The sequence below is a fragment of the Protopterus annectens genome, chromosome 4.part0 (genome assembly GCF_019279795.1).
Source record: "Protopterus annectens isolate FY-2018-M chromosome 4.part0, PAN1.0, whole genome shotgun sequence".
In the NCBI taxonomy this organism is placed as follows: Eukaryota; Metazoa; Chordata; order Ceratodontiformes; family Protopteridae; genus Protopterus; species Protopterus annectens.
The window spans coordinates 586,801,134-586,825,739 of NC_056733.1; the positions used below are offsets into that span (position 1 = coordinate 586,801,134).

The 24,606-nt window shown below is 39.5% G+C and overlaps 1 protein-coding gene across 2 annotated transcripts in view; it reads right to left on the reverse strand.

Annotated features, from left to right (window-relative positions):
- Nucleotides 1–10,535: 10,535 nt before the first annotated feature.
- Nucleotides 10,536–24,606, reverse strand: part of USP30 (ubiquitin specific peptidase 30) — an 811,144-nt gene continuing 797,073 nt past the window's right edge. For both annotated transcript variants that reach the window (XM_044068521.1, XM_044068522.1), the window contains exon 13: nucleotides 10,536–14,008. In XM_044068521.1, the coding sequence (XP_043924456.1) occupies nucleotides 13,765–14,008 (244 nt within the window). In that variant the 3' untranslated portion in view covers nucleotides 10,536–13,764. The remainder of the gene's footprint in view (nucleotides 14,009–24,606) is intronic.

Sequence of the window (24,606 nt, forward strand, 5' to 3'; positions counted from 1 at the left end):
GGCCCAAGTGGGTCCCCGGCTCTGAAGAGTGGAGAGAGATCTCCCGCACTGAGAGCGATGGCTACGAGGCTGATGTGGGAGCTGAGCTCACCTGCACCGAAGCTCCAAGAGGTAGAGTAGTGTCGGACAAGGGTCCGATGCCAATCCCCCCCCTCTGAGCCTTCGAGAAAGTGTCGGTCCCCAGATCCCTCGATAGAAGGTGATATCGAGGAGATCAGAGCAGATGTCGAAACTGAGAGACCGGAGATTTTCGGAACCAACGGTTCCACCACAATGACTTCCATGCACTCTGACTCCAAGCTCAAGTGAGTCGAAGGAGGAATAGACGATCCGGAGGGTTGAATAGTTGGCTCTACATCTATATGGGCTGGGCCTGATAAGATTTTTGCGAGAGCCGATGTCTTGAGTAGCCTCTTCACCACCCTCTCCACATAATCGTCTGAAAGGCTCCTGAAAGACCGAGAGGAGTGGGTGGACGATCAGTGACTGCCCGCCACAGACTGGAGAAGCAGTGACTGTGGATGGACCGCACTGGTTCCAAGGAAGGAGCCCTTGATCTTTTGTGACTCCTAGACAGTTCTGAGGACACTGACGGAACCACAGGAGGTAAAGTCTTGTTGGACCTGAGAGGTTTTGGATTCGACAAACTGGAATATTTCTCCTTCTGCTTCGACGGCTCCGAGGTCGGAACCGACAAAGATGTCAGTGTGGAGGATTTGTCTGGTTTTCTTGCCTGATTCCCTTCCACTGGTGTGTCAAAGGGCCCTTTTAATAAACCTCTCAAAATGAGTTTTTGTGCTCCTGCAGGACTCTAGCGCTGAATACATGACAAATGGAACACGAGTCCTGCAGTTGCACAGCTCCCAGGCAATAAACGCAGCTAGTATGTCCATCAGTCAGTGACATTTTTTGGGAGTAAGAGTCGCACTTTTTGAATCCAGAAGGCTTGGATTCTTTGGATGCTTTTTTGGACATTATTGATAAGCACAAACAGCAACAAGCACAACAAAACCACAGCTACAAGTATCAAAAAAAGAGAAATATACCACTCTACAATAAACAACAATAACAGCACTATAATTTTTTTTTTTTTAAAAGAAGGTAACAGAAAGGGGAGAGCCTCTAAGTTAAACAACTCCCCCAGTCAAGGAGAGCCTCTAAACTTAAATGGCTAACTCCTTAAGCTGAAAGGGGAGAAGGAGGGAATAAGGGGAACCCTCTAACTGAAACAGGTCGAAAGCAAAGAGTGAATCCTCTAACTAAAATGGATTCGTAAGGTAGGGTAATAGGCCTGAAGGAAAAATAACAGCCTGAACAACAACAAAACGGAGATAGGTGGTATCCTAAGAACAAACACTATTACTAATCTACAGTAAAGTCTTCCTTAAAGATTTTACGATATTAGAGCAAAGACTATAATAAAAAAATCGAAAACTTAGTCTAAGCCAGTCTCCAGCAATCTCAAAGCTTCAAGCGGTAAATGAGATCTGGGTAACTCCCACTAGGCATGATGGGATAGGGTTTATCCTCGAGCCAGTGAAAGCTCCCAAGCTTTAGAATATGGCCGAGCCTCGGCTCTGAACCCAACCAACAAGAAGGAAAGCGAGATAGGGACAACATAACATGTATTATAAAAAGAAAACTGATAGAATATGTTTATATTGTCAAAAAGAAAAAAACCACAGAACATGTTGTTGTTGTTTCTTTCGGCTTTTCCCGGTTAGGAGTCGCCACAGTGGAACTCCGGTCCGCTAATGATTGGTAGTTGATTTTTACGTGCCGAGTTACCAGCCCTGACGCACAACCTTCAACGAAGGTACGCCAATTCACGCATGTCTCCACGTAGAAAACACTCTAGCTGAGAATCGAACTGGACAGCGTCTTACTGTGAGGGTAAAAAAACTACAGAACATGTGTTTTTGAAATGTAAAAGAGTAAACAAAGTTATGGGAGAAACTATATAAAGAAGGTTTTTTCCAAAGATAATAATTATGTGGATAAAATAATGGATAGGATTAAATATAGATATAAGAATTGAAGTAAAGAATATGTTAAAGGAATAGATAAACAGTTTATGTTACATGGATTATATGGAATGAAAGAATAAAAGAAATTATGCTTAATGACAAATGGATTTTAGTAACAACATTAAGTAAAATCATCTGGCTTTGGAAAAAGGAGTGGGGTCTAATAGGGACGAAAATTTAGTATGACTGTGCAAAAAGATTGCATATCTATATTTGTAAATATTTTGTAAATAACAAGTTATTTTTGTATATAAATAAAGGACCCCCAGTTGTTTTGATAAGTGCAGTGGGATCTCTTACATCCACCTGATTTACCACCAACTCAAGCAGATGGGACCTTCGTTTAATGTCTCATCCAAAATATGCTTGTTCAGGAGGACTGAACAAGAAATCATCTCTCAAAAGGGTTCTACAATTTTCCATCTGCAGGAGAAGCAATCTCCCAACTGCTTCAGCTACAACAGCTGAGGTGGTCTTTCAGATATTTGGATGGCTACTCATACTCGGCTTGGGTAGAGTTGTGTTTTTTTGCAAGTAGGTACTCCATCTTCTTCGCCTGTCCAGAAGAAGACTATGGATGATGGTCTTATACTATTGATATGATCTCTTGAGCCCTGTGTTTCTAAAACCTGTTGTAACCAGATTTCAAATAATTTGTCTTTAGGTAGATAGCAAATGTTGTGCGTGTGCTGAGGAAGTAAGAGGAAACTGGGAATATATTTTTTGGTAGTGCAATGAATTGGTAGATTTTAAAAATTACTACACAGTACTCTGTCAGAAATACTGGGAGAACAAATGGTTGTAACTAAGGAAATGACTATTTTGACCTGGGATACAAGACCTGAATTACCTAGGCATAGAAAGGCCTTATTAAGTTTAACTCTACTGGCTGCCAAAAAGCAATTACTAGAAAATGGAAATTGAAATCTAAATCAACTGTATTTGAAGTATTGAATATTGTAAAATAGATAAAAGAACTGGAATTGGGATATTCAGAAAAGGTAAGGAGCACATTACATAGACAATAAATGGAATGTATGGGAAAGATACATGTAGGATATTGTTCTGGAGCAGTAGTGAGGTTTAAGGGAAGGCAGGAATTGAGCAATTTATGTAAGGTTGAACTAAATGACAGGTGTCATAAAAAAGTATATAAATCTAAATCTATATACATATATATATATATATATATATATATATATATATATATATATATATATATATATATATATACATCTCCATCGTATAATACAGGTACATGAAAAAATGTAGTGCATGGAGCCCTGTGGTTACGCTCCAAAATTGGGAAAAAAATAAATATGTTACTCACTACTACTGAGTGAGTCCCTGTCATAGCAGCATATTCAGAGTACATACCCACTATGAGCTGTGACAGTTCAGCAGAAGGGAAGGTATGTTCCTTCAGTCCCTGAATATCTTTCCTCCTATGTCCACAGAAGTCTGAAAGTAACTTATTTAAATTACGGCAGTATTTAAAAAATGTCCCTGATTTTTTTTATTACTTACTTGCTGTCTATGTGAGAGCACTTATTAAGTGCTTTACCGTCTTTAAAAGCCAGTAAAACACACTGCATTTTTTTTCTTTAGTAAAGTACAGTTGTGTAAAATCTTACCATAACAGTAGATGTACTTCCCTTCACTGTTGCAGTATTTAGCACACTAGCCATCCCCTGCCAAGGGCTGCCCAACACCTGGCCAGTATACCAAGGCCTTAGGTTGTAATAGGAATGTTATATATTACATGTATGCTCCTCAGAACTGAAAAGCCCCACGAAGAACAACAGCCCAGGAAGTAAAAGAGGAACATGTGCATCCAGAAGGAAAAAGAAAAAAGGGGGAAGAGGGAGGGAGTGAATACTGCAGCAGTGAAGGGAAGAACATTAAGTGTTATGGTATGATTTTTCACAACTGTACTGTGTCCTCCATATCACTGTTGCAGTATTCGTTACACTAGGGAGACTGCAAAAGCTTAAGAAGAAACTTGGGAGGAGGAAGGTCCAGCACAGTCCTCAAGAAAACCATGCAGGGCAGCCCTGGTATATGCAGCTCTAGTCCTGGAAACAATATCCAACTTATAATGCTTGGTAAAATTATGCAGAGAAGTCCAAGTGCCTCAAGGGTGGAGTTGGTATCTAACCCTTGCAAAAAAGCATCAGAAGAAATCACAGACCTGGTAGAATAAGCCTTAGAAGAAGAAGAAAGGCTTTTCCCATGAAAAAAGGTAACAAAAGGAAATGGCCTTAGAGATCCAGGACAAATCAGTTTGCTTAGAAATAGCAAAACCTAAAGACCTAGGATGAAAAGAAACAAAAAGTTTCTCAGATTTATGAATGGCTTTAGTTTTATCCAAATAACATCCGAGTTGTCTATGCAAATACAAGGTGTAAAAGACCCACTCACTAGCAGACTGTGGAGAAGGGAAAAAAAGTGGGCAAATAAATACACCGATTAAGAGACAACTCATTAACTACCATGGGCATAAAAGAAGTATTAGTATGAAAAGACACCCTATCCCTATGAAAAAAAACTAAAGAAGGAGATGCAGCCATAACGGCCTGAAGCTCAGTCACCCTTCTAGTTGAAGTAACAGCCAAAAGAAGAATAGTCTTCAAGTTCAATATTGTAAGGAAACTGAAGATGCAGACTCAAAAGGAGCCTGAGTCAATTTTTTTAAGAATAAAATTAAGGTCCCAGAAAACAGGAATAGGCTTCCTGGGAGTCTTAATATGAAGGACACCTTTACGTAATTGTTTGACTTGACATCTAGAAGCCAAAGGAGGAGTCAAGGGGAAACTAGCAGAAATAAGTGAATGGTGGGCTTTTAACTGAAGAATATGCCAACCCAGAATTGAGCAATTCACACAAATAAGAGAGAACCAAAGGAACTTCCACAGAAAGTGGATCCAGGTTATGAGCAAGACACCAAACAGAAAGTATCTTCCATTTGGATCAATAAGATTTCCTGGTAGTGGTTTTCCTGGCCTCCTGGAGAGAATGAAGCACATCCTCAGAAGAAAGGTGCCTAAAAGGGATCAAAACCCTATCACCCACAGTGTCAGTTGAACAGTGGACAAGTGGGGATGGATGAGAGACCCTCTTGTCTTGTGTGAGTAGGTCCACCCTGTGAGGTAACTTGTGGTGATTGCCCTTGGCTAAGTGCAGTACAGGAGGGAACTAATGCTGTCTGGGCCAAAAGGGGGCCACCAACACGATTCTGGGAGAATCCTGTTCTATCTTGAACAGGATCCTTGGTATGAGAGGAAGGGGAGAGAAGGCATAGAGAAACACCCCCTTACAAAAAAAAAAAAAAAAAAAAAAGGGCGTCCAACTTCCATGCCAGAGGCAAGGGACACTGGTGCAAAAGAGAGGAAGTTTGTCTGTTCAGAAAGGAGGCAAAAAGATCTACTTGAGGAGTACCCCACTGGTGGACAATGTCCTGAAGCACATCTCTGTGAAGCATCCATTTCTGAGTCTGTGTTATGGACCTTCTCAGACAGTCTGCCACAATGTTTTGTTCTAAAGGGATATAGACAACCTGAAGAGTTACCTGATACTGGACCAGCCAGGTCCCAAACCTGAACAGCCAGTCTGAACAAGAGGTAAAACCGCATTCCCCTTGCTTGTTGATGTACCAAATCACTGTGGTATTGTCTGTAAAGACTTTGGCAGGCCATGGAAGGAATAGAGACTGGAAAGCCTGAAAAGTCAGAAAAACAGCCCTTGTCTCTTTGATGCTGATATGGTCCCTTCTCTGATGAAGGGACCAAAGGCCCTGAACTTTTAGATGGGTGAAAGAAGCTCCCCAGTCCATTTCCAAGGCATTTGAAAGGAGTTCCTGAGAGGGAACTGGAGGCTGAAAAGAAGCCCTGGGTTGACGGACAGTCGATGAATCCACTCCTGAAGCTCTACCTTTAGGCATGGAAGAGGAATTGGAAAGTCCAAAGCATGGGAATGTTGAAGCCAGACTGAATTTAGAAACCACTGTAGCTTTCTTTTATGAAGCCTGGGTAGAGGAAGCACAGGAACAGTGGACGCCATAAACTCCAGAGTCCTTAAAAACTCCTTGGCTGTAACTGAGACCAGAGGGAGAAGGGACTGAAAAAATGCAATCAAAAGTAAAGCTTTAGGAAGAGGCAGATCATGCCAGCATAGGAATGGTCTGAAGACTGCATCTGAGAAAAACGTTCTCTTGAGGAGTCAGGAAGGACTTTTGAAAATTCACTGTAAACCCTAGGCTGTGCAAGAGGCAAATAGCATAGTGAAGTTGCTGAAGCAAGGTCTCTGAAGAGGATGCCTGAATGAGGAGGTAGTCCAGATAGGGAAAGATCTGTATTCTCCCTCATCCTGCAAAAAGCAATCACAGGAGTGAGGCATTTAGTGAAGACCATTGGATCAGTAGAGAGGCCAAAGGGCAAAGCAGAGAACTGCAAATGCAAGGAAGAAACAAGAAATGTAAAAATTTCCTGAAATGGGGAGAAACAGGAGTATGGAAATAGGCATCCTTGTGATCAAGAGAGACAAGAAAAGCCTGAGGTAGAAGAAGGGGAAACAAGGCTTCAAGGGATAGCATTCAAAAAGGAGGCAACCTTTAAAAAGGTGTTGAGCTCGGAAAAATCCAGAATGGGTATCCAGGTGCCTTCTTTCTAGAGAACCAGAAACATCCTGAAATAAAGCCCTTTCCCCTTTTGAGGAGAGAAGCTGCCTGGATGGTGCCTTGAGACAAAAAGCTCTGAAGAACATCTGGGAAAAATGGCAGCTGTTCTTGAGGAGATTGAGGAATGCCCAAAAAAGGAGGAAGGAATTTACAAACCATGAAATACCTCTGAAGAATGATGGAAAGAACCCAAAAATCCTGAGTGATCCTTAACCATTTGTGAAGGGACACAGAAAGACAAAGAGATAGAGGAACTTAGCTTAGGAAGAAGGAAAGAAGATAGAACCTGGCTTGTCTGGAAAAGGAGGCTTTTGAGCTGCAGGAGTCTGAGAAGACTTAGCAGGAGGAGCCCTTCTAAAGCCCTTTTTACCTTTGGGAGTAAGTCTACATACAAAGGCAGACTGGGTAGGACAATTCCTCAGAAATCGGGGAATGGGGAAACAAAAATATGCTTTAATTCCTGCACAGTCTTACCCTTCTCCTGAAGAGACTTAAAAAGCTCAGCAGCTACAGAATTAAAGAGATTTTTGTTGTCAAGAGGAGCATCCATCAGTTTTGCCTTAATATTCATTAGGCAAGACTGAAGGTGAAGCCAAGGATAACTCCTTAACAGAATCAAAGGCAGCAGCTCTAGAAGAGGCATCAGCTGTGTCATAACTACATTTACTGGAATGGCAAGCTACTTGAGAATAGGACTCTAACAAAGAGAGGGCAAAAGCCTTCCCATCAGAATCTGGTGGGTCTGAAATAACTTGAAAAGCCTGAGATAGAAAGGCTAAAACATACCTGGTCATATGGGTCTGGTAATTCACAGCCTGAAAAGGAAAGCAGTTTAGTAGAAGGCAAAAGCTTCGAAGACTTATCAAAATCAAAAGAAATAACACAGAGGTCAGCAGAGAGATACTTGTAAAGAAATTTACAATCATCAGGCACCTGTTTTTTTAGGAACAGGGGGCTGGGAATCAGCCTGATAAGCTGCTGAAAATGTGTTCAACAAAACAGCAAGAAGAGGAGGAACAGCAGAGGGTTTAGCAGACCCCATTTGGAGGGGTTCATAATACCTTTTTTTGAACATCAGAAACCTGGGAGCAGTCCCACTTAAAAAAATTCCATCATATGAGAGACAGTATCCCCCCAAAAAATCTCCTCAAAAGGATAGTCTGGACTAATACAGTCTTCCTCCTCAGAACCATAACCCCAAGAAGAGGGAATTTGGGAGAAATAGGACAAAGAATCTTCATCAGAGTCCAAGTCCTCATCAGAAGAGCCCTGCTCCCTAGGCCTCTTAAGAGGAATAGAGCACCAAGGGGAGGCAGGAATAGAGGCTCCCTGATGGGGCTTCAAAGCTATAAGAGCATTAAATAACCCGTTTAAATTCCTGCCATTCAAGCTGAGTATCCTTAGGAGCAGGGGAAATATGCTTTGTCTTTTGCTTCTTCTTTACTGGGATGTCTGCCCTAAATATCTTAGGAGGTTCGGACCCCCTGCTGACACTCAAACATAGTGGGAATCTCCTCCCTAACAAGAATATGTGGAACACGCCTCTGTCCCTCAGATATTATCAGCTGCTGTTCCCCAAGAACATCTGAAATGGACATCTGCAGTGCCTCCGAGGACATGCAAGAAGCCAGATTGATGTTGGCCTCTGAAGTTGTTGTGGCAGAGGATTTCAATGGACAAACCAGGCAATCCCCTGGGCTTTCACTAGCCTTGACAGACACATACAGGGGAGGCAGTACAGCAGTAGAATCCAACCTAACTTTTTTGGCCTTCTTCTTAACAGATGGCTGACCCTTGGGCTGGGAGGATTCCACTATTGTACCCAGCACCAACAACTTAAGACACTGGTTTTCCAGGTAGATGGATAAGGAGAAGAGATGAGTATGAAGAGTTTTAGGGACAAACTCCTGACAAACAGGGCACAACGTAAAGTCGTGAGAAGCACCTAAGCAAAACAAACACTGCTTGTGATGGTCCTTATAGGGACTATGTCTCCCACACTGGCATTTTCCTTTTCTGGATGACATGTAACCCCACAACAAAAAAAATAGAAGGCAAGATAAGAAGAAAAACCCCACCAGGGCACTTATCTGAAACTGCTTGGTAGCCAGCAGATGAAAGATCGTTCAGATTGAAAATCAAATATGGTGTTCGGACTGGTGGCATGGAAGTTCTGAGGAAGGTATGTCCGTACATTACCTTTATGCCCTACACAGTGAGTGGAGAGCATACATGTGATGTACAATGTCGCTATTACAACCTAAGGCTTTGGTATACTGGCCGGGCGTCACGCTACCCATGGCAGGGGATCTCTAGTGTAATGAATACTGCAACAGTGATATGGAAGAATATTTGATAGTACATGGAGTAATGAAGACTCCATGTACTACAAGGAGTTATGATCAGGTCTCACCAATCATAACCCATTATTATGTGTTCTCAACATGGATGCCAAGATTTGCCTCTCGAGCTTTACTCTCAAATGTGAATTTCTTGCCATACAGGTCTTGAACACATAATAACGTGGTTACAATCAGATCAACGGTTAATGTGTTTTTTTTCCCCCCTACTGATTATGCGTGCCTATGTCTGAACTGATAATTTAATAAAGCAGTTAAAAAAAGAATGTTGTAACAGGAATCAAATGATAGAACTCATATAAAAACTGAATTTCCATATTTTCCCTTTGCTTAGCCTTTTATTTTCTGATTGAAAAGATTCCATCCAAAGAAAAAGTGTGCTCAGTACCTTCTGCTACAACTGTGGAAAATCCAAAAGGCAGTAGACAAACATGCGCCTTTGGGGATACCAAATGCTGGATAGCAGCCTCAAGACATGCAAATGACTAGCACAGGCTTTATCATCTTCATGCATATTGTTATCATGGTGACCGTCATCTCATTCAGGGACTAAAAGGAACAGCAAGTCAGATGACTAAAGAAGTTTGAAAACAGTGTCCCCAATTAAAGATGTGGAGAACACCTTGTCATCCCTGTGATCTAAATGCCTAGAATTACGGTTTTGATGCAGATGACTAAGGTGTTTAGGGACATTGTAGTACCCCTGCACTATCCTAAATAGGTGCAAGACAGATGCTCCGAAGTTGATATTTCTGATCCAATTTAATGGTAATGAGGAGATTTTCTCCAGTGCCATCTATGCCAAATTTAACTCATTTTAGGTTCAGAAACATTCTAAGGATCATCCTGGGCAGAAGATCTCATAGATCTTGGTATTCTACGAACCAGCTCTGGAAACCTATCACCTCCCTAGTGCATTAAATAGGCCATCAAAAGTGGAATCCTCATTAGAAATACATGAGTGGTAATTTTTCAAGTCAGTTGCCTCCTCAGATAACGCCATTAAACAAGTTAAACCAAAGCAATGAATAGTGAAATAAGAGAGTATTCAATGTGTACTTTTTTTTGGTGAACTAAAGAGTGAAGGTGTTATGTTTTCAATTTTGATGGAAGAAATGGGTGTGTGCATTGGAATCAGAGTATTATAAAGATATGGTAGTTAACAGCCGGAACTCACCATCACAACATTCTGCACTCAAACAATAGAGAAACAAAAGAAGTATTAAGATTGGACACTGTACAGGCTGCAAATAGTTTGAAAGTCATATGGAATGAGTTGTGGAACCCAAATGGGCTGCCTGAAACATACATACAATACATGAGAGTGGTTAAATGAATGGAGTTCCCACATGACCAGCAGGCAGCCACGATGTGCCATCACATCTGTTACACCAAAATAGTGAAATGCAGTTTAAGGCAATGGAGGTAGTAAAACAACTCGTATTGAGCAGCATTTAAATGAAATGGAGGAAATGCAAGAAAACATTTTTATTGTTTGGAAGGTGATGAAAGGATGAACTTGATGGAATAAGTGAAATTCATGATGGAGTACAATGGATTCACTGACAATTCCTTGGGGGTAGCATGTGCAAAATGCCAGCCACTGCCAGGCTCAGAACTCAGATATGAAAAACATAGACTACTACCAAAAGAGCTTCTGATATGTTATGAAAAAGAACTTTTATTCTAGTAGTTGTGACAAACAAAAATGAAAGCTGTCAATGTCTGGAATACCTATATTGGTAGAACATGATTACTTTGAGCTGACACTGAAACATGTAGAAGTGACAAAGGAGTGCAAATGAAGACAAAATAAAATTTAATTTGTCATTCCCTGCAACTTTAAATGTATAATGGTAAAGTGTTGATCTTTGACAGTCTTAATGAGGCAGTTAGGAAAATAAAAACAGTACCTAAGAGACCCATCTGGTTGTAAGTGGAACAAGAAGACAAAGAAAAAAGAAAACTGTTGAACTGAGAGATAGTGATACTGTCAGAGAGGATGAATGGGAAAAGACATCTGATTCCACTGAGAACAGACATTTGCTTTACGCATGCAATCCCTGTGACCGTAAGGTTGCACAAACCTGAAGGTTGTAGTTAGTGCACATGGACGACCTCACATGTGCTAACCTTACCCCTAACCCTGCACATTTCTTTATGAAAAACCCCTTCCCTAACAGTACCACCACAAAAAACACTAGGATACACTACACATACATATCCGGACACTAGCTAGTGAGGTTTGGCTTTATTGGCCTGAATGCACCACTGAAGACTTAAAAAAAAATAAAATATTGTCATTCAGAAACCATGTAGCTAAAACCGGGGTATGTCCTTAATGGGAAATTTGCATATATCCCATGGGACTCCACTACAGGAGGTTTAAGGTATTACACAGTGAGGACTTCGGCTTGCTTGGGTCTTTCTTGTAGTTTTTACTAAATGGTTGGTCTGTGTGAACTTTCTATCCTTTAATTTACATATATTATATGGATATATATTTACAGTAAAAACAAATACAAATTTGTCTTTATCTGCAAAAATATGCAATACTTATTCAGGAAAATCTAGTGAGAATCAAGCCTGTGTTTCTTAGGCAGCAATTTTATTTTTTTACTGAATATTATATGTACCGGAATACAAGATGGAATTCAGTGATACTGACGTATTAAATGAAGGAAGATGGCAAATAGAAATAGAGTGATGAAAAACTATATAGAAAATTTTGAGTAAGAAATAGAACATGGTAATGTATTCTAACGAATAACAATTTGGAAAAGTAATGTAAGTGGTAGACTGATAAAAAATGCTACATAAAAATACTACTTTGACTTAAAACTGGAAACAGACAAGTAGTAACCATAGTACTGAATAATAACTTGGAAGAGTAATATAATATGACATGGTTTCTATTTTCATCTGTCTCGTTACGTTAAAAGTCGTGCAAAATAATGTTATGTATAAAGGTTAAGGAAGTATCACATAAAGTTTTCCTATGTGCACACATTACTTAGTTTTGTATAAAAAAAAAGCAAGTACAAAGAAATGCAGAAAAAATTGCCTCCAGTGTAATAAATATGCAAGATGAAAGCAGAAGGTAGAAACAAAGATATAAATATAAGGTCACAGGTTGTTCAGTAGGCTAATGACTGCGAGGCCTTTATAAGTCTAGCTGTGCGCCCCAACCCAATTTGTCCCAGAGTACTTTGGGCTTCTCAGGGTGAGGGTATGTTAGTAAGGAGGTAGCTAAAGTATGGGATGACAGTTTGTAGAGGATTATTAATTAAATATTAGTGGTGTGGTGTGTTGTGTATGAGGCACAGCAATTTAGTACAAGAGTGGTGTCCTGATGATAGAAAGATGGCCTGATGACAGAAAGAATATCTTCTTTTACTTTCCTTTTCTATTACTTAAAGTATACAAACAATAATTTATGTGTTTTGGTGGGCATTTCATAGTGTGTGTGGAAAGTACGTAGAGTAACTTATGGACTTGTACCGTGATCAGAAAGTAAGAGTCATGCCAACTGTGCTTTATCAACTGAGAAAGATGCTAGCCAAAAACTGTTCATTTTCATTCTCTGATAATAAATGTTATTGCACTGCTGCCTCAAATGCTGGTTGTTTTGCTAGGACTGCCTACTTTGCCTCAGTTGTGCAGTGAAGCTACAGAGGTATCATGCACTGGTTTGTTTTGGCTCTACCATATGGCAGGGGTTATCTATACAGCCATCCATCCATCTATCAGGAGGGACCTGGACCCTATCCCACCAAGCACTGGACATAAGGCAAAGAACCAATCATGAATGGGACATCAGCCATAGCAGGATGCCCGCTCATGCACTGTACAAATACCTACAGACATACTGGAAAAATCACAGTTTAAATATCTGTAAGTACCTTACGGCTGATACTGTCCTAAAATTTTATTTATTTACTTTACCCTCACTCTTTAATCAGTGCTTGAATTATGTTCTAGTCCTGACATAACACGTATTTTTTCATTCTGATCAGAATTTTGACATACGAATCCTAATAATCACACTACATGATCGAAGCTCACCTGAGGTACTCCTCATAAAATGTAACTGACTTCATAATTGCAGCTAAAATTCTGTTGAAAATTTAACAGCGTTTAACTATAGCATGTCCTAACAATGGCATTCTGTTTGGTAGTTCAGTGCCACTTCTTTGGGATATGATCTTCAGGTTTTGAATGTAGTCTGAAAACTGAATAAACTGAGTTACAGATTTCAAGGATTACACTGAAATACAGTATGATAAGTGGAGTTGGAAAGCTCAGTCCAAACAATGCATGATATATCATTATGTCAGTACCCTTTCGGTGGCATGTGATTAAAGCCAAAGAAGGCACAATCTTTCCCATACCTGCATACTTTATGTCTCTCTCTCTCTCTCTCTCTTTTTACTGGGAAAGAAGGCCGCTGTTAAATTTTATAATTAGCAACATACACAGAAATAAAATCACAGGTCCAGCTTCAGAAGTCTTTGATTATATATCCAAAAGATATGGCAGCTTTAATCTACCCTTTGTATTGGATGCACCAAAAGGAGTTCTGAAATGTTTTAAACCCTGTACTGGGTTCAGCCTCCTTCCACAACACTCCAAGTCTTCTGCATAATATTTCTACCTGTCACCATAACTCCATCTCAGTAAGCCAATCAATCCAGCTGTACTTTCAGCTCAGGCTGTGCTGTGTGGCTCTGATACGCTCATAAAATAACAAGTAAGCATTAGAGGATAGCACCTCCTGTAAGCTGGCTTTACGAACAGAGTCATCTGAGATCCAGAGCCACTGCATATTAGAAGTCACATGGTTCTTTGAAGACTGTGGTGAACGACGGTAAGTCACAAAGTGTCCAGAGTGCATGTCACCATGATGAACTACCACTGCCATCAACCGAAACAAATACACTGAAGAACTGCAGTACAAAAGAGGAAAAAAGAACAGACATGTTATTAATGTTGAATTATAAAATTATTGTGAAGCTTTTTATTCTTTCCCCCTCCCCAAGCAAAAGCATTTGGTACTTCTTCCATCTAGTTGCTCCATTTTATAAAACTCAGGATTTATAACCACACTTTGCATACTGTCTGCCCCAATAAGGTCATACCTCATTCGTTGAAGAGATCCCTCAAAAAAGAACTTTTCATCAGAAAGTATCCTTGTGTAAGTAAACTTACCATAACAGTAGATGCCTAAATAATATCACTGTTGCAGTAGCATTAAACTATATAGTACACATATTGCCAAGGACATCAGGCATCCAGCCAATATACTAAAGTTTTTGGATACCTGCCTCACACGCCACATGCATGCTCAAGCATGAGAGCATGCTGGTGGAAAAATGACATATGGGTGCCAAAATTCAGAGTTTTCATAACCTAAGGAGGGTGAAGTCCACAGCTCTAGAAAAAAAAAGCATTACAAGCTGCCAGTGTCATGTAGTCACTGGTATTAAAAAAAAAAAAGAACAAGGTTAAGGAGGGAGGGTGTTAGTACTACAACAACTACAACAGTGATAGTTACTGTTCCAGTAAATTTACTTACACAAATGTACTACATTCATTATTAGATCACTACTGCAGTAGCATAAAGCTATACAGAATGATTGTAAAAACTTACACAGTAAGGATAGAGGAAGCAGGATCAGAGTTCAGAAGACCCTGAAGAATAGATCTAACAAATCTGTTCTGGCCTTAGTAAAAGGTAAATTCTGTAGTGCTTAGTGAAAGTGTGCATAGAGGACAGAGCTGATACCGCTAGAACAGCATTAATAGTCCATCCCTTTCAAAAAGATCACATAAGCTGCCACAGCTGTAGTAGAAGTGCCTTGACATTCTGAGGGGGCTTTTGTCCTGATGTGAATAACAAAACTGAATACCCTGGAGAGCCACCTGGATGGAAGTCGTTTGCTTGGAAACTGGCTGTCTCTCTCTTTTTTTTCAATCTTTAAAGGAAATAAAGAGTTGGCCTGACATTCTGAAATCTTTTGTCTTGTCCAAGTGGTTTGTGAGTTGCCTGTGGACATCAAGTGAATACAGAATTCTCTCTCCCCTTTTTAGGGTCAAGGAAGAATAAAAGAAGATGAATAAATTGATTCAAGGTAAAGTCAGAAACAATTTAAGCATGAAAGAAGGACTAGTTTTAAGATTCACCCTCTGTGAAAAAAACAAAAAGGGCTGGGAGGACATGAGTGCTTACAACTCAGATACTCATGCAGAAGAAGTCAGAGCAATAAGTAAAATTGTGTTTCAAGTAAGAAACTTTACGGAAAAGCTAAATGCAAGTTCAAATGGAGATTGAGTCAGCTTTTCCAATATAAAACTAAGATCTTTGGACAGAGCCACCTACTCCTAGGTGGTCCAATATGCAAACCTTCTTTAAAGAACTGTTTGACTTTAAACAAGGGAAATAGGGGGAATCTAACAGCAGGTGAACAAAGATGACCAGAAGATGCATTTTGACAGAAGTGTAAGACAGGTCTGATTTGAGCAATTCATACACGGTATTGTAGAACCACTACAGCCCCAGCCCAGACAGAGTCTCAGTCTAAACAAAGTCTATTACGGCACTGACTAGAAATCCTTTTTCCACTTGTGTAAATATGGTTGCAAAGCAGCAAGTTTCCAAATTTTTTTTAATACCTGCTGCAAGCCCACTTAAAGCAGCTGCCTAAATGGGATTAAAAATCTATTTTACATACAGTCAGGTGTAGGTTTAGATTGCTGGGGTCGATAAGAAGACCTTAGTCCTGTGTGAGTAGGTCCATTCTATGAGGAAGTTTTTGGTAATTGTCCCTGGCAAAGTGCATGAGAAGGGAGAACTAATGTTGTCTAGGCCAAAAAGAAGTTACCAGGAATATCTTTGGAGAGTACTTCTTTATCTTTAGCAAGACTCTGGTTTTCAGAAAAAAATGATGGGAAGACATAAAGGAACATTCTGAACAATAGAAAAGAAAAGGCCTCTGTTTTTCAAGCCTGTTTGAAAGGAATTCTGGCTCAGAAAATAGAGTTGTTAAGTAAATTTACTGCAACAGTAAATGTTACAATAGATCATAGTTGCAGTAGTCTGAGCTATAAGGGACATAAGCTGCCAAGAACTGAGTATCTGGTCAACTTCCAAACATTTAGGGCACATTCCACATGCCCATAATCTGTTGAGGCATGAGAAAATGCCAGTATAAAAGTAGACAAAATTCAGGATTTTCCTGCCCCCCCCCCCCCGGGAAGGGAGGTTAGAGCCCTGAAGACAGAAGAGGGGAAAGACAGAGACCCTAACCCTGGGAAAAAAATGAAGGAGGGATGGTGTTTGAATTACATCAGTGAGCTATTCAAACATCTACTGTTATGGTAAACTTTACTTACACAACTGTACTATATTCATCATTAGATCACTGCTGTAGTAGCCTAAGCTACCAAAACGTAGATAGAAGGGGAGGAGGAGAAAAGATCAGAATCCAGCAGCCCCTGGGGAATAGTACTAGCAAACTGTGTCTTAGAGCTGGAGAAAATCAGTCTTATAGTACTTGGTAAACATATGTACAGAAGACCAAGTTGCTGCCTCTAAAATGTTTCTAGAGTTCAACCCTTTCCAAAATACAGCTGAAGTAACCACAGCCTGGGTCTACATTAGATAGTCGAAGTTCTGTAACTCCGAACACCTAATGACTGAACCATTAAGTTCGAAGTTACAGAACTTCGACTATACAAAAAAAAATGCAACGTACAAAACAATAACTTGTTGTAAGCAGGGGTCAAGCCCCCCTGCACCCCCCATATGGGGGGCTGTGCCTCCCATACCCCCGCTACTTAAATATACCAACTCCGAGACTGCACCACATTGAAATGAACAGAAACCTCTGCCTATGGAAATTTCCATCCAAACGCTCAAACTTTTACAAATTTGAATGTATGGTCTTGACCATATGTGGTTCGAACTTGTAAATGTTCGACTACATGAATGGAACCCCCACAGCCCTGGTAGGGTAGGCTGTGACTTTGCCTGAGAGTAACTTTCCACGAAGGGAATAACAAAACTGAATAGCATGGAACAACCATGTAGAAACAGTCAGCTTTGACAAAGGTTGTCCTTTCTTTTCACCTTCAAAATCAGCAAACAATTGATTATAATTTCTGAAATCCTTTGGGTCTTGTCAGTGTAGTATCGGAGTTGTCCGTGAAAATGCAGGGTGTATAAAATTTTTTCTCTTATTTTTGACTCAGGATAGTATACCAAGAGATGAATAGATTAGTTCAAAGTGAACTTTGAAACTACTTTTGGTATAAAAGAATGGTTAGTTCTCAAGAATACCCTACACTTGTGAATATTGAGATGGGTTACCATAAGCCCTTGTAACTCAGATAATCTTCTAGTTGAGGTCAAAGTAGTGAGCAACACTTACCATGTTATGACCCTTAAATCAGGCTAGTGAGCTAGTTCAAGAGGAGAAAGTGCAAGCCTTTCCAGCACAAAGTCAAGACGCTGTGGAGGAGCCACCTGTTTTCTACATGGACAAATATGTAATACCCCTTTGACATAAACAGGAAATGGGGTAGGTTGATAGTCAGACACAAATGACTGAAAGATGGATTTTAACGGAACTGGAAGACAGACCAGAACTTAACAAATCACACAAATAATGCAGAACGAATGGGTTTTGAGCATTAAAGATCTTGGCACCAACTAGAAAATCTCTTCCACTTTGCCATATATGATTTTCTAGCAACAAGTTTCTTAGCCTCCTTTTATACCATAGGTTCATAGGTTGGTATAGGCTATACCTGCTGCATATCCTCAAAAAAAAGGTGCCTAAAAGAAATTAAAATTCTGTCACCCAGACTGTGAGTTGAACATGAAGACTTGGGTGGATCAGAGTGCTCCTGTCCTACATGAGAACGTTCATTCTGAGAAGAAGTTATGGCAATTCCCCTTGGCCATTTTCAAAAGAAGAGACAATAACTGTTGCCTGGTCCAAAAGGGACATACAAGTATTATTTGAACACTCTCTGGATTTTTAAAAGGACTTTGGTTATCAGAAGAAAGGTAAACAGAATCATTCCCATCCATGGGAACTAAAAGGCATCTGTCCACCAAGCTTTTATGCAGAAAGCCCGGGGTGGAAAGTACAGTTGTGTAAGTAATAACAGTAGATGCTCTAACAAATCAAGGTTGTAGTGGCCTAAGCTACTTGGGTCCACCCTCAGTGACCATCCAGATATGAATACTTAAGAGCGCCCTTACATGTGCTCTAAATAATAAAACTGAAGAAAAAAACTCCCCATCCATTCCCTAGTCTCTTGACTGAAAATCAGTGTCAGAATGAGAGAGAAACCTTTTTTTCTATTTGAAGTAAGTGAAAAAAGAGGATCTGAAACATTAAAAGCAGACATTAATTTGTTAGCAAGTTGTCCCTGCCCATAGCAATAGAAAGAGCAGAAGTAACATTTTTTTTCTTTTCCTGGGGAAACTCCCCAGAAAACGATTGACTGATGGCAGGCACACTATACTTAGCCTGGCTATGTGGTAAACCTTCACCTGCTTCACCCTCTACAGCCATGGAGGACATATCTAACTCCAGGTATTCAGTAGCTTGCTGTGGAGCTACACCACTGGGGCCAAGAGACATCAATGAGCGGTCCAAGGAACCAAGTAAAGTCACAGCAGAGTGGCCCATCAGCCACTGAAGCAGTGAAGAAACCAAACTGATGCACAAAGACTACCTAGCAAATTTCTTCTTCTTGTGGATGGGGAAGGAAAAGCCAGGACCAGTAACTTCTCCATGGTACAGCTGATAAAAGAGCCTGAAAAGACAGATAGCAAAGCATGTAAAAATCAGTATACCTCCCAACAGAAAAATAACAGTTTTGAGGTATATAAAAAAAAAAAAAAAAAAAAATTGAAATAAATGCAGTGCCTAAAACCACACTATTATGCCTGCTAACACACTAAATCTACTTGAATATGTAGAAAAACATATTTTACAGTTTTCACACACAAGCATATACTACCTACAAGTAGTGACCGGTCATTAAAATTAATTTTCCTAGCAAATATAATTACATTTATAATAAAAACAAAGGTTTTCTGTAGGAAAAAAAGTGCAAAGTTTTCCCCAGTGGGGTACTTATCTACACAATCTTGAAGGACTGCTAGCAAACCATCAATTCCATGAAGCCTGTAGAGGGGGCACAGTTTGGCAGCAAGAAACCTCTGACGTTTTTGGTGTTCTAACTGCCTCTTTATGTAGCTCTGTTTGTGTTTTCATCTTAGGTGAAGCAATTTCAGGAGTTAGTATTACCAGAATTAAAGGTTTTCATTCATAACACATTATTCTCTGCGAACTTCAAATATATTATATTTCTTTTATTTTTTATTTTATTTTTTATTTTACATTTGTTGACCGGGCTAGTCTAGCTGGATACATGTCCATTTTCAGTACAGGCCTGGGGAGAAAAGCTCCATGCGCAAAGCAATATAGATAAAAAACAATAACAACATATAAAATGACAAAATAGAAAAGAAGAGAAATATAATAATAATAAAAATAAAAGATACACATTTTTAAATAAGGTCATGAAAAAGTCTAGAGAATAATATGATAAAAACATTTTAAGTAAGGTTTTGAAAAAAAAGTCATCATAGAATATATACAATGTATAGTGTGGAAGGCAGTTACCAATGTTGATAATAAGGAAATATATGTGAAGACTTAAGAAGACTTATGAAGACTAAAGTCCCAGGATTCAGAAAAAAGAAAATATAAATAAAAGGTTGGAAAGTGAATGGAAGTTGATGCAGGTGGTTAATGCTAGAGGATAAAGCAATTAGTCAGGGGTAATACAGGAACATAACCAGTGTTTTTTGAGATGAAGCTTGAACTTCTTTTGAAAAGTGTATGAGAGGAGAGAGTTGTAAGTTTAGTAGGTAGTAGATTCCATAGTTTACCAACGGTGTTACAGAAGAGGGAGTCACCTGCTAGGTTATGAGCTCTACAGGTGTTAAACAGTAGTTTATTAGCTGAGCATAAGTTTTTGGATTATGGTAGGGGGTAAGTAGTCTTGAGAGAATAGGAGTATTTGAGGGTTGATACAGGCTTTTATGGGCAATAGTAAGCTGAGAAAGATGAAGATGCTGATGAAATTCTAACCAATCAAGTTGTAAAAGGTTTAGACAGTGATGAGTATGGTAAGGGGAGGCAGCAGCAAATCTAGCAATGTTATTATATGATACAGTGAGCTTGTTAATGTTGGTTTTAGAAAGGTTTGTGAATATGGGTGAGGCATAGAGTAGAGTAGAGATGAGATGAGTTCTGGCTATAGCAGTCCTGGCTGTTGTAGTGAGAAAAGGTTTGATTCTATAGAGGGATCCAAGTTTCTTGTTGACAGTTTTTATTGTGGTGTTAATATGTGTGTCAAAGTTGAGGTTGTTGTCAATAGTTACTCCTAGGAGCTTGGTAGTTGGGTCTGGAGAGATAACAGTACCATTGTTGGATGTAAGTGAAAATTGTATGGGGGTGGACATACGTGTTGGGGGAAGAGTAGCAGTTTTGTTTTCTTGGAATTAAGGAGGAGGCAGCGGTTAGTAAACCATTGTTCCACAGTGTTAAATGCATTCTGGGTCAAGGTTTGCAGTTTAATTTGAGAGGTAGCTGAGCAGATAATGGTGGAGTCATCTGCATATTGAATGCAGGTAGAGTAAGGAATTGCTGAGTGAAGATCATTAGTGTAGATGGAAAATAGGAGTGGCCCTAATATGGAGCCCTGAGGGACACCAAGGGATATAGGTAGGAGATTTGATAGATTATTGTGCCAGAGTACTGCTTGTTTCCTGTTATCAAGGTAAGATTTGAACCAGTTGATAGTTAATGGGTCTAAGGACAGAGATTGCATGATGTGTAAGAGCAGGTGGTGATGAACCATGTCGAAGGCTTTGGATAAATCAACAAAAACTGCTGAGGAATGAAGGCCGTTGTTCCGATTATTGTTAATACAATCTGTAAAAGATAGCAGGGCAGTGGTGGTACTATGGTAAGGTCTGAGGCCATGTTGACAGTTAGCCAGAAGTTTATTTTGGAGCAGATGGTTGAGTAGTTGTTTCTGGATACACTTTTCACTAATTTTTGCGAGGGGAGATAGCAAGGCTATGGGATGAAAATTAGAGAAATCATTTGAGTTCCCACCTTTGTGTAGAGGAATGATATAGGAAATCCTCCAGATGGACGGGATATTTCCTTCACTAATGGTTCTATTGATAAGAATGGATATAGGGTAGGCTATAGATTTAGCACCTATTTGAAGGTATTCTGCTGGGAGTTGGTCAGCTGAGGGGGTGGAAGGTTTAAGTTTACGTAGTAGAGAGCAAATAGTGGATGTGGGCACTGGATGGATTAGAAAGGAAGGTGGAGGATTTACAGATGAATTAGGAAGGTTTGCAATATCTGGTGTAAGATGACTAGCAAGAGATTGGATGGCATTGGTAAAGGAGGAGTTAAAGGAGTTGGCAGTGTCGATGGGATTATCTGGGTTCGAGCCTAGAGGGTTAGGGGTGACTGATTGCCCTGGATGAAGAAGTTTGTTAATGCTTTTCCAGAACATTTGTGGTTTATTAACATGGGTTTGCTGTACTTGGAGGTAAAAGTTCTTTTTATCTAGTACAATGGCTTTTTTAGTGTCATTTCTTAGTTGTTTGAAAATTAAGTGATCTAATGGGTTTTTTGTAGAACGCCATTTAACCCAAGCTTTGTTTCTCAGATGGATTTTATGCCTTGAAGTGTTTGAGAGCCAGGGAGCTGGTTTAGCTTTACATCTAATAGAATGTATAAGGATAAGAATGTGGAATTAAAATATGATACTGCTTCATCAAGTGGAAGATATTTTAGAAGTGTCCAATTGCATTGTTTAAGTTCTGTAAGGAATAGATCATGGTTAAATTGTTTTTTGGAGTGAACAGTTCTGGCAGTATTGGGATGTGTAAGGTTGGTTTTAGATCTAATAAAATAGGTTAGGGAATGGTCACTAAGATCATCTGGGAGGGTTCCTACTTTGTAGGAATGTAGAGGATTATTAGTAAGTATCCAGTCCAGGATAGTTTTTTTGTTGTTGGGCTTGTGAGTTCTGGTAGAGGAGTTGATAGTTTGAGTAAAGCCATATAGGTTGATATGGGTAGAGGGGTGTGAACTATTACAGGACTGCCAATCAATATTAAGGTCACCTAGAATTATAGTTTCCTGTGGGAGGTTGATAGTAAGCCAATTAAGGATATTTTTGAGGGTGTTAATATTGTTACCAGGTGGTAGGTATAGGCAGATGACATTAATGGCTTTATTAGGGTTGACCTGAAGTTTAGTGATCAGAATTTCAGCTTTGTTGTCTAAGGGTGGGTTGAGGTCAAAGGTACTAATTTGTAGTGTGGTTTTATGGAGGACTGCAACCCCTCCTCCCTTTTTGGTAGTACGGTCTTTTCTAATGATATTATAACCAGGAGGGGTGACTTCACTGTCTTTGATTGTGGGTTTAAGCCATGTTTCAGATAGGCATAGGATATCAAATTGGTGGACATCTAGTAGGGCATGAAGGTGTGGGATTTTATTATTAATGCTGCGTATATTGAGATGTGCTATGAGGAGAGAGTTTCTTTTAATGGCTTAACTACGTATATAGAGAAATAAAATGCTATAGAAAAATATATACATAAATTATTAACATATATCCAATATTAATCAATTAAACATGATGGAATATAAATCCTCAAATGTTTTCTTCTTCTTTAGACAAGCAACTTCAGGAATTGTTATGATCAGAATTAAAGATTTTCAAGGGTGATCTCCCATTCCCGCACGAAGAGCTGGGATTGAAGCTCTTAAAAATAATTTCATCATTTCGGTATTTAACATATCAGTACATAATGGAGGATCTCCCATTCCCACACGAAGAGCTGGGATTGAAGCTCTTAAAAATAATTTCATCATTTCAGTATTTAACATATCAGTACATAATGGAGTATGACAGTGGAGTTTATCTGTAAGTACCCTCTCCATCTAACCTTGTCAGAGACTGCAAAAACAAAGTACATTTATTTCTTGTAGAGTCTCCCCCTCTCTCTCTGTCTCATACACAAACCCACACATGCAGTGGTATTTGAAGCTGCGGACACACAAAGGCTTTCTTGAAAATAGTGATTTTATTAACCAAATATAAAAATAGGTTTATTCGGCCACAGAAGAAAAAAAAAACAAAAGTTGCAAAAGTGAAATAAAATAGCAACTGAAGTTATCAATGAAGCAAACATTTCAGTCTACTAGTCATTCTAGAAGCAGTGCTTAGTTTTGATTCACAAACTCCAGGGCTGACAGTTTCAAAGTGCACCTTCAGATTTAACATTAGTCAACAAAAATAAAAGTCTTTACACCAACAGTTCTTAAACTGGATAAATCCAAGTCTCTATTACCAGGACTTCCACTGGCAAGAAACAAAGTCTTTATCAATAACCGACCAGCCAAGTGAATCAATGGGTCTGTGATCGGGAAATCCACTGGAAGTTAGTTTTCCCATCAGACTCCCATCTCAGAGATGAACATTTTGGCCTTGTTTTCTGTCTCTTTTTATAAATGTATTCCAGACTCCTTTAGATTCTTACTCCAAAAATTTTACCTTGCTGAATTTGTCCTGACCTTAAAAAGGCAAAAGTGTACAACTGCAATCAATCATTTATTCATTTAGTTATTTAACATTTGTTTACCGGGTAAGTCCAATTGGGTCAGGAACCCATTTCAGCGGAGGCCTGGGGAGAAAAGCTCCTAATAATACATGAAAGTTTACATTGTACATGAACAAAAACAATATCAAGTATTTAAGCAACACAATAAATGAAGAGCATAGAGTAATTACAAACATAGATGCAATAATCTACTAGATAGGCAATAAATTAAAAGCAAAGTGGGAGATAACTTTTTTTATGGTAGATAAGGGTAAAGAGTGAGGATCAGGCACAGAGTCAGAATGGTAGAAGCCAGATGTGCTTAGGAGAATAGTGGAGAGGGATGAGGTGGTAGTTAGTGGATGGTATTTAAGGTCAGGGGTAGAAGAAAGGCACCTTAACTGAAAGTAACTTATATTAATGGGGCCAGTCCCCTATGCCCTTGATGGCTGTTCATTACCTCATTTAACAGCCTTAATTCCCTTTGCCAGATTCCTTGCCAGCCCCCCATTTTATAGTTGGCTATTAAGAATGCCTTTTATGCTTCATTTCTGTCTCTTAGATACATCCCACAACTCAGTATTACAGATCACCCCTCCCCCATCCTGGAAACATCAGCATTTAGCCTGGTGGAAGGTCTGTGTGCCCTAGGCAGACGAAGGTGAACACCAGGATGGTGCTGGATGTGGAAATGGAAGTGCTAGTGCCCACCTGCAGAGCTTAATATTGCCTTTCTTCTACTGGTGCATCCATTGCAGGGGGTATGATCTGTAACTACCTTCAGTAAATTCCCTACCTAGAGGATAACAACACAGGGAAGAA